At 37.6% G+C, this 12,476-nt stretch overlaps 2 protein-coding genes across 14 annotated transcripts; one reads left to right on the top strand and one right to left on the bottom strand.

Moving 5' to 3' along the window:
- The first annotated feature begins 2,662 nt into the window (after positions 1-2,662).
- On the top strand, positions 2,663-5,566 carry XK-1 (xylulose kinase-1). 2 transcript variants are annotated; one of them, XM_048113296.2, is made up of 9 exons: positions 2,663-2,777; positions 2,969-3,192; positions 3,321-3,460; positions 3,528-3,789; positions 3,870-4,002; positions 4,134-4,222; positions 4,374-4,651; positions 5,068-5,137; positions 5,204-5,566. In XM_048113296.2, the coding sequence occupies exons 1-9, from the start codon at positions 2,714-2,716 to the stop codon at positions 5,402-5,404; spliced, it is 1,461 nt and encodes a 486-aa protein (XP_047969253.1). In that variant the 5' UTR covers positions 2,663-2,713; the 3' UTR covers positions 5,405-5,566. The 2 variants fall into 2 exon arrangements, with proteins under 2 accessions (XP_047969253.1, XP_047969254.1); XM_048113297.2 differs by having other exon boundaries at positions 5,068-5,108; positions 5,204-5,468.
- Positions 5,567-5,580: 14 nt separating this feature from the next.
- On the bottom strand, positions 5,581-10,602 carry LOC125212974 (two-component response regulator-like APRR5). Of its 12 annotated transcripts, none has more exons than XM_089067478.1 (10): positions 9,892-10,356; positions 9,711-9,811; positions 9,125-9,288; positions 8,847-9,008; positions 8,618-8,748; positions 8,291-8,503; positions 7,895-8,066; positions 7,472-7,793; positions 6,522-7,278; positions 5,581-6,347 (listed from the first exon to the last, which is right to left on the bottom strand). In XM_089067478.1, the coding sequence occupies exons 3-10, from the start codon at positions 9,234-9,236 to the stop codon at positions 6,249-6,251; spliced, it is 1,968 nt and encodes a 655-aa protein (XP_088923604.1). In that variant the 5' UTR covers positions 9,237-9,288; positions 9,711-9,811; positions 9,892-10,356; the 3' UTR covers positions 5,581-6,248. The 12 variants fall into 12 exon arrangements, with proteins under 12 accessions (XP_088923604.1, XP_088923605.1, XP_088923606.1 ...); XM_089067479.1 differs by having other exon boundaries at positions 10,224-10,346; XM_089067480.1 differs by having other exon boundaries at positions 9,711-9,825; positions 10,224-10,342.
- Positions 10,603-12,476: the final 1,874 nt, after the last annotated feature.

Here is a 12,476-nt window from a genome sequence, read left to right as displayed (position 1 = left end):
AACGGACCTTAATAAATCAACATGGTCGAGCAAGGAAAAAGAATTTAGACATTTACTAATTTGACTTGATTTAGCCCTCAGAAGAATTCGAATTTTATGTTATTTACTTCAAATGGAATGTTCTATTATTTTTTTCATTGAATAATATTCAAGTTAAATTTGCTCGTTTAAATTTTTTAACATAATAATTTTTTTTTTATTAATATCGAAAACACTTCTACAAACCTTCATAAATGAAGTACAGTTCAAAACAATCACGAAAATACAAATTTAGACAAGAGATAGTAGGACCTTCATTACATACACAATACATGTTTAAAGCAAATCGAAAACTATCTAAGTATCTAACAAGCGCATAGCTTAGCAGAAGTTCCTAACAAATAAATGCATAGCAAAATATTAAAAGCCAACAAAACTTTTGAAGAGTCGTGTAAGCCAGCGAAATTCACTGCTCTCGATACTCATGTGCATTATCAATCCGACGCAGGAACAATTCTTTTGTATACAGTTCAGCCATAAAAGCTAGGAAATTTTCAATTGTTGAACATACATGATTATTTTGTATGGAAAAAGAATAGTTCTACGTCCAAAACATTATCAACTGATTTTATATTTCTCTAATGTAGATATATGTATATTTCTCTAATGTAGATATATGTATATAATGACGACACCATAGACTTTGGGTACATGAACTTATATCCTTTTGTCTGCATTAATTAATTAAAAACTTAATCTCTTAATCTAGTTAATATACCTTTTAACTAACGTATAAAAGCGAAACAAATAACGCTAAACATGAACTAAACGAGAGCGATGCATTAAAAACTATATAATGGCCAATGTTTATTCATCAAACATATGTTTTCCACCTTCGAATCGATCAAAAGCATCATTCAGAATGGAGTCAATCTCCAAAAACATGAGAGAGCATTGTTTAGAAAATAGCATTGTCTAAAGAATTACGAAAATCCAATTTCATACAAAGATGGAATAACTTCAATTCATACATATTTAAAGGAAAATAACATTAATCCAACATATATAAGCTTAGTTTGACAAAACAACAAATTAATGAATGCATATATAATAGTAGACCAAAGTTCAAAATTAATCATTTATATTTGGTCGAAAAAACTTTATAATCCTATGCAATAAGTGTGATAGTCTTTTGTCGTAAATAGTATATGTAGTGATTCATATTTAAGGATTTTGTCAAAAAGTCCATTTTGACTAGATGGCTAATTCAAAATGGCAAACTTAAATCCCCGTCATGTGTGATGAATGAGTTTGGCGGCTGCCTCTTCCGTCGCTTCTCTTCATAGCTTCATAGCTCTTTTTTACGAGGATCACGCCTCTGTATGTGTCCAATTCGAAATCATTACTATTGGCACTGCACAGAGCGTAGTCCCCTCTGTGCACGATGATCTCCAATACTGCTCAGTGTCGAAGGTGGTCCGTGGATCTAATAGTGCATATCCCCAAACTGACACACAGTTTAGGCGGAAGACAAATAGGACTCATGTAATTGCATTTATCGGTGTGCCACACGAGCTGCTTATACGCTTACCAAAGAAGAAATCAATCCCACTGATCGGGATTAGCCTGAACCCTCGCGCAACATACTCCACGCTGTAAGCTTGCTCCGTGGAGAACCTCTTTCTGGACCCTCACCTTGATTTTGAAAATGACGATAACGTGCTTCTCAAGGCCTTCTCAATATGAACAAATTAACAGATGATCAATCATGCCATCATACAAATTAAATATCACCCAAAAACAATCATCCATAACCTAAGAATCGCAAATATAGCATCATAAACTTGAAATTGGGGATCGTAAATACAACATAGTATTAGTTTATCATAAGTCATAAAGCATTACAGCTAATTGTCTAATCCGTAAATAACAAGTAAAATCTTGTCAACGAAAACTCACTAAACGGAACAATTTAACGAATAACCAAGTAACAACAAAGAAACAATCAAAATTGAGAGAGAGAATACCTGTGCCGAAGCAAACAGAGAGGTAGAGGGAGAGAGTTTAGCTTACAAGCTGATGGAACTCTGTTTATTACTATTAGGGTTGGGCTGGGCTCATAGCTCACTGCTTTTTCATGAATTATATTTAGAAATGTTCGATTCAAATATATCTAAATATATAGGCCAACCCGTTTAACTAATCGATCATAATGGGTTGGGCTAATCAGTTTAGTTCTTTTTGTATTCAGGTTACAAAATTACGGCCGTAACATGCTAATTCGTAGCACTTTTAATTATTATTTGTTGTGCACTCGTCACGATGCCCGTCTTGAGTCCCCCATAGCGAAGGGGAACGCTTACCACACCTTCTCCCAGCATCGCGACTCCCCCTATTCTCTCCCGCTATGAATGCTCTAATTAATTGTATAGTATCATTGTAAGTTATTAATTTCACCGAGGAACTATAAGTATTTATTTTCGTAATAAGTTAACTATTTTTAGTTCATTGCTTGGAAAGACTAAATGATCTCTATTTTTGGTTGAACCGGTTCTCTCAATTTTTAAATATTTTTGAGAAAGTTTGACTATAAAATCAGAGTTGATAATTTTTCTTTTATTTTAATAAGAAATGTTAGAGTATATATTAGTTCAAAAATTTATAATTTAACTATTTGGCTGAGTATATATATACTCCATAAAGAAAGGAATTCTCATTATCCATAGTTGGAGAAATGGTGGCCTCACTTTACAATTGCTCTTGCACAAGCTCATTGCTTCTTCACCAAAAATTTCCTAGTAATTTATCTCTAACTATTTTATATTCTCTGCTGATTTTTATCATTTTTGTAGGCGTTTGACGTATGAACCCACATCCACTCTATAAGCATTTCATATCTTATGATGATACATATAGAAAATATGTAAAAAATCATGATTTAATGACTGAAGAGAAGGAGTGTAATCAAGTTATTGATATATATAAACAGGTAAGTGCTATAATGCAAGGAAATCAATTTCAATAAGTAATAGTAGTAGTAAATCAGAAGCAAGCAACCTTATTATGAGAAGTGTGAACACCGATGTCGACGTTGAAGTCGGGGAAAAGCTGTATCTCGGAATGGACTTCGGCACATCCGGTGCTCGGTATGCTCTGATCAACAAGGCAGGCGAGATACATGCCGAGGGAAAGAGAGAGTACCCCTTGTATATGGTACATTCCCATTCTTTTTACTCTATTAAATTTTATAATGAAATGTGTAGTGGAATTTTGATAGATTAGTTGTGTAATGTTTTTGGTAAAGATGAGTTTGCAAGTGATTGTTTGTGTTTTCTAGAAAGAGTGAGGATAGAGTAGATTGGGTGAAATCATGGAGAGCAACACTATTCTGTCTGTTGGAGGATATCCCAGTTAGCCTTCGGCCCTTTGTTGCTTCGATTTCGATTGATGGCACTTCTGCAACGACGATGATTGTTGATAGGTTGGATAAAAAAGCTCATTTATAGTCCAACACGGTCGAATGCATCTTATATCTTTGTTTGATTCAGAGAAACAGGCGAATCGTTGTGTAGACCGTTCCTCTACAACGAGAGCTGTCCAGAAGCCTTGGCGACTGTGAAGGAAGTCGCGCCTCTTAATCACACGGTTTGCTCTGGCTCTTCCACGCTGTGCAAGCTCGTCTCATGGTGGCGTAGTACTTGTGCTGCTGAGAGGCCTCCAACTTCAGCAGTGTTGCTGCATCAAGCGGACTGGCTGTTGTCGCTTCTCCACGGAACGATTGGAGTCTCGGATTACAACAATGCTTTGAAAGTAGCACTACTCATATTTCTTCTTGCTTTATTTTCCATACAACATGTCAAGATTGTAAAAAGATTTTCCTTGTTTGGCAGGTTGGTTATGATCCTGAAGTCGAGTCGTATCCTCGTTGGTTGCTGGCTCAGCCGTATTCTAGCGTTCTGCCTCGTGTACAAGCTCCCGGGACCACAATTGGCTATATGCAAGAGAATATCAGAACATGTTATGGTCTGTGATTTATTGCCTCTACAATTGGATTAATAGAAACTGAAGATATATAAGCCAAATCCATGCTCCAGTTATGTAATAATCTAGCTAGCATTTTTTTTTTGTTTTTAAGGACATTTTGTTGTTGTTAGGTTTTGGAAAGGATTGTGTAATCTGCACAGGGACGACGGATAGTATCGCGGCCTTCCTTGCAGCACGTGCTGATCGGCCTGGAAAAGCTGTAAGATGCAAACACATATCTCTTCTACTCTAGCAAGAAAATGGATTGATTCATTTTGAAATTGTGTGAAACAATTAATTAGAAAATTTTCAGATTAGTTTTAGTCCTAATTTAGCAGCACATCTCTGATCCATTCTGAACTCGTGCTCAGGTCACATCTTTGGGTTCGACTCTCGCAATCAAACTACTAAGCACTACGCGAGTGGAAGATGCGCGTTTTGGCGTATATAGCCATAGGCTTGACGACAAATGGCTTGTTGGAGGAGCTTCAAACACGGGAGGAGCTGTTCTCAGGAAAATTTTCACAGACGAACAACTACAAGAGCTAAGCAAGAGGATAAATCCCGCACAAGCCTCTCCTTTGGACTATTATCCCCTCGTAGGCATCGGGGAGAGGTTTCCTAGTGCTGACCCGAATATGGAGCCGAGGTACTCATCTATTTAAAATTTTGATACTACTAACGTATACTCCCTCCGTCCACGAATAGGAGTCCCGTTTTGCCATTTTAGTCCGTCCGCGAATAGGAGTCCCGGTTCACTTTTACCATAAATGGTAATAGGGTCCCACCTTCCACTAACTCATTTCACTCACATTTTATTCAAAACTAATATATTCAAGTGGGACCCCTATTCCACTAACTTTTTTCCACTCACTTTTCTTAACATTTCTTAAAACCCGTGCCGCCAACAAATGGGACTCCTATTGGCGGACGGAGGGAGTATAACTTATAGATTGGTCGAGATTAAAATAGAACTAATTCCTAATGCAGAACTGTCATTGTTAGATAACATTAAGTTCATTTTTAGGAATTAGTTCTATTTTGATCACACACTCAATGTATCAGGTTACAACCTCGCCCGGAAAATGATGCCGACTACCTACACGGTATATTGGAGTCGATTGCTCACATTGAGGTAGTGAATAAATTTATAATCAACTCCATTTGACATTAGTAGTTATATCCTTACATGTTATTCTAGGCAAAGGGTTACACCTTGTTGAAGGAATTGGGAGCCACCCCTGTTGATGAGGTCTTCACTGCGGGCGGTGGTTCAAGAAACGAGAAATGGATCGCTATCCGAGAGCGCGTTTTGGGCCTACCTGTGAGTCGGGCGCTGCACACGGAAGCTGCTTATGGAGCTGCATTGCTAGCTATCAAGGGTGCTGCTGGTCAGCTATAATTACATGGTTATTTATCTATACATATATAAACCACAATATTTTGGCCGCCAAACTTAAACGAAATTTTGTCCGATATCAAAGATGATACAGCTTCAAATGACTTATTATGTAATTCAATTATTTACATAAAGTAGAGTGATATGATTAACACTCCCTTGTAATATTATACCTACAATTATAAAAGCCAATATTTAATCATACAAAAAACATACTGAAGTTCTTATTGTTAGATAAACAACCAAAACAGTTATACAGCCTACATAGGATCAATATCTCCTTGATATCCAATTCTGGAATTTCCACCTGAGGCTGCCGGTGACCGTGAAACCCAACGGGCAGTCTTCCGGCAGCTAGAGATGGGTCGACTGGCTGATTGTTTCAGAACAAGGAGGCAATGGGCGTCGATGATCTTGAAAGAATTGCGGAACGGGAGTATCGGGAGTGATGGAGCAGGATATGGCTATTAACTAACATTATATCCAGGGACGGATGGAAGTGGGGTCGCGCCGGTTGGCCCATGAGTACCCGGAAAATCTATTAAATTCGGTCTTTTGAGTCACCATCAACTCCACGTCCGGAAGCTCCGACCTCACGAGTTCTGTTTCTCAAATCCGTCACTGCTTGATATATCTACAAATCAAGATGAAAAGGGAGGAGAAACCGCTTTTCTACATAGTAAACGCCTAAACAAAGCGATATACATTACATGGAAACCAGCCATTTTTCATAAGCCGTTGGAACACTGCTACTTTGTACTAACAATTACCACCATCTAACCGACCAATCTAATTATTTCCACCAAAATATCTAAAATTGTAAGAGGATGTTGAGCTAACCCGGTGGTCAGCTCCCGGGTTGAGCATCATCGTGTACATGACGCACAAACTGTCCTCTTACACGAGGACGCTGCTCAGCCAGCTTCCTTCTGCTTTCATAGCGCACCTGTCAAACAAAGTCGGATATTGGATACGAAAATACACCAGAGTTTTCAAGGATTGTGCAATTACTACCCTTAACAACACCAGTGCTCTCACAGCATCACCAAACAAGATAATTAGTTTCGTCATACTATGTTTTGTTAGACGAATAAGACTGAGATAAGTAAAACCAACAAACCTTCTTCTCAAAGCATCTCTCCTTCCTCTTCAGTCTGAATTTTTTTAGAGCTGCTTCTCTCTGCACGGAACGGCTTGATGTACTGTCATGAACATGAACTCCATCTTCGCTAGCAACATCTGATGTGGCATTGACAACTGAGATCGAATTAATCTTGCCGATGTCACCAGAACCTATGCTGTGATGGTGGCTTGTATAGCTGTTATAGAAACCACTGTTACGACTCTGATCATTGGCAAAAGAAACATGTCCCGTATCCTCAAAAGTTTCCTGCTCCTGCCCTTTTTTATTATCAGTCTGATGCATGGTACAGTTGATCCTTTGATCAAGAAGGTCACGAACACTCTGGGTATTTGCAGCTTGATGGTCTGTTTGATGGAAAGGATTCGAATAAGCAAAAGGTTGTGAGTTACTAGCTGCGCCTGGACTAGGCAAAGGCGACAGGCCAGACTGTGCAGAATGCATTTCAGGCATCGCAGCACCTAAGCCGTTGATCACATTTTCAAATCTTACGCCTCTAACTGGAAATGGTTGAGATGTTTCTTTTAGCTGAGGGTCAGAAAATGGAGTTTCAAGTAGTTCGGGTTGGATCCCAGTCACAGAAGCACATTTCTGTGAGCTTATTCTCGAACCATGTGCATCGGAAGTATACTCAGGGGTATGATTGGATTGTTGTTTCTCAGAATTGGTCTCGGGGTCTTTCTGTTGATTACAAGTGCTTCGAGATGTGGAATTGGGCAATGACTTGTTGACATACCTGCATGAGTTTATACCCATCACTGTCAATTGCATTCACATTGATAACAAAAGTCATATGGAATATAGGGGGGAACACTTGATTTAAAGATCTTCGATGAGATGATGGTGGTGGAGGGATTAACAGGATAGCATACTTACATAGTATAAGACAATAAGATTGATGAACAATTTCTTTTCGAGTGCAAACTCACCGAGAGAATGCTGATGCATCGGAATGGTTTATCCTGTGGGTTTCGTCATTTTCTTGATTCACTGAGCCACTAGGATGAGATCCTCTCAAAGACAGATCCAACAGTGGCAAAGTATCAAACTTGTTCGTGCTAGTATCTGAGGCAGGACTAGCCAAAGTGCCTTTACAACAGTTACTAAAAGCTCCAATTAAGTCAATAGCCTCTCTGACATGATTATTCATAGCACTCTGACCATTGACATTAACTTGTTCCGAAGCAGAATTCTTGTCCTGTCCCCGTGTCGTTTCATTGCTAACATCTATGCTAGCCACAGTCTGCAGCCCTAATTTCAAAATGACAAAAATTGCAAATTGTTAAGCCTTTAAATGTTCATGGAGCTGAAAGGGTAGATGATTGATACAGGAAAGGCAAAAAGACCATTACCTCCCCCCTCATTATCATGAGCTCTTGTTCTTTTAATTTCTTCTTGACATTCTTTGTGCACATATTTATTTACGTCGTCTGAAAGGCATTTATTGGTTTTTGGTTGTAAGAGGGAATTTAGATGCTCAACATCTGGTTCATCAGTTTCCAGCTCTGGTCTCGTGCATGAACTCTGCAAATATAATCCACAGGTTCTATTTAATCATAACCGCACAGGATTATTTGGAGTTGTGTTCATTCAACTAGGTATTGATAACGTAAAAATTGATGCTTTTATCAGCTGTACCATCACATGGACTAGCGGATAAGGCGAGGTTGCATAGAGTATTCGGAATCCAGAGATGCATCAACTCCTAGAAGGAAAGAAAAAGAGAATGTGTACAGAATTGAAAATACCTGGGCATCGGTTCCTTTCTCGATGCACTCCCTATTTCTCTGAACGCATGCCCTATAACCACTCGAATGATAACTAGCAGCATTGTTCTCAGCTGTGGCTTCAATTTTCTGTTGACTTGAATGATTACTAGTAGCATTGTTCTCGGCTGTAGCTTCGATCTTTTGTTGAGCCATGCTCTCATCTGGAGGTACACGGCCAGCACCACTTGATTGCTTCATGATCAAAAAAAGGAAGGAAACTAGAGAGATAAGATTCTTGATCTTCATGAAACTTTGTTCCTAAAAGTAAGAAAAATGCGAAAAAAGAAAAGAAAAGTAAGGGATCACAACTTGTTTCCTCCACACATGCTGCCACAAGTTCCTGAGCTCGTTTTTCCTTACAGGCTTTACGAGAAAATCAGCTGCACCTCTCAGCATGCATTTGTAAACTATACTGACCGAGTCATACGAAGACATCACTGCATGATCAAAGAAAGGTGTTTGAATCCATCATTATCAAACCATATTGGAAGAAATATTCGAAGAGCCAAACAAGGCAGCGCATATTTGAACGCACTTATCACTGGAATTTTTTTGCAAATATCATGCTCCATAATTAAAGTGAGAAGAGCATATCCAGAGATTGATGGCAATTCAACTTCTGTCAGAATAAGATCAATGTTCTCAGCTCGCGCTTTCAATACCTCCCATGCTTTTAAACCATCAGACACTGCCGCAACTGCTTCAAAAAAAGAAGAGGTGCTTAGTATGTGATTTCTGAACTACCAATCTACCATGCAACAGTATCAATCCACAAGCAGAAGATTTAAATCAAGATCAAACAGACTAAATAACCAGAAACGTAAAATTGCCGGAAGTAAAGCTCAGACGCAAGAAATCCCTTCGTAGAGCATTTCCCTCGTCCAAACATAAACAGGTTCTGATGACCAAATTTGCAGTATCTCATTAAAGCCCCTGTCAGTTGAGATTCAACTATCCAGGAGCATAGCTGGCATTATCTGAACCACGACAGGAAACTACTTAAGTCAATAATTAGCTGGTGAGAGATAAAAGGATGCACAGAAGAAGGACTCAGTATTTGATAAACAAGATGCGATTCACATCACATCTTTTAAGCAGTTATTTTCCAACCAGAACTTAGTAGGTATCGAGCCTATTCTTTTATTGATGATTGACCATCAAAACGAACACCATGAGGGCAGAAAGATAACTGTATATAAGATTATAAATCATATCCTCTGTCCTGAAGGAATGAAAGTGTTGCCTACCAAATTTATTGTTCTTGCCTCTTATAGCTCAGAATCAAACTGACATAGATATTAACAAAATATAACCGCAAATCTACACCCAGCTGGCTAAAAACAAACGTATCTCAAGATTGAAGGCCACAGGCCAAGTTCAAGTTTGATGCATCTTTTACCTCTCCAGCTCAACCTGGTTGCTGCAAGTTAGAGATTATCCTCTTTGCCACATATAAAGCTCCTTAAATGCTAGCAGAATTCGAAAGCGTATAAATATATCCTGCGAATATGTTTCTAATTTCAAGTGTCAGCGTAAATTCAAACGTCCAAAACAACAATTTCAGTTCCAAGTATCTATACCATGGATCCAAGCTTTCCAAATTCTTGTGATAACAGACTCCATGGTGCCAACATACAACCACATGATTTACTCATATAAGCATATGAAAAGATCAAGGCAGCAATGATCACCTTAAGAGGCTTTCAGGATTTGCAGAAACAACAACATTTTTTCACCTTCTATATAGAAGCTATATCTAACTAAACAATCAACCCTAGATTCACCTAAAAATCAAAATAGCTCATCAACAAAATACCTAAACAATTAACCAAACATATCCCCAACCCCAACACACTGCATGCCTTACAATCAAAAGCTAAAAGTTAGAGAAATCACAGAAAATAAAAGCAACCTTTGTAGCTACATTTCCTGAGAAGCGCAGCAATGATCTGTCGAGTGGAATCATCAGCTTCCACCAACAACACTCGCAAAGCCAATTTCGGCAGAAACCTCTCCCACCGGACGAGAGATGAGCTGCCGGCAGCGTCCTCCGCCGCAGCGACGTTTTCCGCGGCTTCAGACGTGATATTCTGGCGGCGATCGCTTTTAGCTGCGGCTGCTTCCATCTCTACGGCTCCGCCTTCACTGCTCAACACAACTTGTCCCATTCCTTTGGAGATTGGTGGCGGTTTGAGAGGAGGAGGAGGAGTGGCAATGTGAGCAAGGATCAACAACTGAATCGATTGGAGAATTATGCTTTCTTCAGCACCAAAATATCTCAGAAATGGAGTCGCCTTTTTCTCAGTATTTTCATCTCAGATTTTTTTTTTCAACATAATTGTGATGTTAACGTCTTTGCAGACTTGCCCCCTGAACAAATTATCATTATGCTTTTTCACCCAAAATTTTGACAAATGTTTACTACTTATATCAGAATGATTTTATATAAATATATTTATAGAAAAAATTGAAAATAAGATTTCAAGAGTTTAACTAGAATAACAAGACAAATTCGCTTAGCATGTGTTCCCTCTATCTCAAATTAATAGATTCATTGAAGTAGTATTTATTCTTCGAACGTTATAAGTAAATAAGTCATTTCTTGTTAACACATGTGAGCATGAGAAAAATTATGCGGTGTTCTCAATTTGATTTGTTGCATCATTAGAAAATTTATTTTCTGTATTTTAGGCTTTCACGAATCATTAGAGATGCTCTAAATTCCAAAGAAATAGGGTAGTAAGATATGGGATTTTTTTATCGGGAACGACACTACTCATTGAGGGTGGGGAAAACGGTCAATCGGTTTAAGTTCGGAATCGGTGATTATAGTTCCAAAATAGTAGACGAACTAGCTCAGTTTAATAAAGTTATGTGAATTTACTCTTAACTATTATGTTGAAAAATGCAATATACATAATTGCAGGGGTTTACCTCTGCAAATATGGGGAGGGGTAAAAGTGGCTGAATATATAAAATATCTGTATGCCTCCATTGTATGGCCCAAATATGCCACGTCGCATAATACTCAAAGTGACGAAAATACCCCCACATCAAAAAGTAGCGGCCCATTGGTTTTTAGTACGTTTACCCTCGTTTTATTTACTAATATGATATTCGGTCACTACATATTTTCCCAATTTATAAATATTGATGTGGGCCCAAATAGTAGATATTTTTTGTGTCTTGTGGATAAGACCTTGACACGTGGACACAAGGACCAAAGATTTTTAAAAAAAAAATTTAATAATATTTATCCCACGATAACTAGAACGCGCGATCTATTAGACAAAGGAGAAGCGGTTATTAGTACAAGTTGTCTTTTCATCGAAACTGAAATAAATGTGGCAATGCAAACAACAATAAAATCTATTAATAAAGTTTTCATTTCGCTAAACAATGTAAAATGTTTGTGACCTTAGAAGTTACAAATTTTATCTTCTTTCAGAAGTTTGTTGGATAGATAATCCAAACTTCGATTAGGTAGGCTAACGATCATGATATGAATTATGGTTTGTACTAGTTATGTTTAGTAACATAGCTAAAAGTTTACATCATCTTTAATTCATGTACAAAACAAAAGAATACCATGTTAATTTTTATATGAACTAAAATAACATTAACAATATATCTACACAAATAAAAATAATTTGATCTCATTATCTAGGTTGAATTTCAAGTTGTTAGTCTAACCAGTCAAAATGGTGGATTAATTTTCTAGGTTAGAAAAATTCAGACATACTTTCTCAAACCATAAAAAATAATACCATGTGTATCAAAATTTAGACCCACAATTAAAGTCACACAAGTGGTTTTGACTTACTCTAACATAGTTTTTAAATAATTCTGAATATTTAGATATTACACTGCTAATAACGTGAATCTCAATATCTATTAACACTATTTCAACTATTTAATTTTTTTCTTATAATTTACTATTAATTTTGTATTAAAATACACATCGTCCTAAAGTCTCTATTTTTAAATATCGGTGGAGTAATTTACAAAAATTAGATTAGTTCATTTGGCACATATCCATTTACATCGTTTGAGAATAATTTTAAAGCATGGATTATCCAATTGAGGTGGGAGTTGAAGATATAGACAAATTTTGCCCCACTTTCTCACCCAAACATTCGTTTATGCCTAAATTTTGAGGTAGCCT

Source organism: Salvia hispanica, chromosome 3, assembly GCF_029641045.1.
Source record: "Salvia hispanica isolate PSC_SH4W2 chromosome 3, Shi_PSC_v1, whole genome shotgun sequence".
Classification (NCBI taxonomy): domain Eukaryota; kingdom Viridiplantae; phylum Streptophyta; class Magnoliopsida; order Lamiales; family Lamiaceae; genus Salvia; species Salvia hispanica.
The sequence above is the reverse complement of the archived record's forward strand: the minus strand, read 5'-3'. Positions and strand labels throughout refer to the sequence as shown.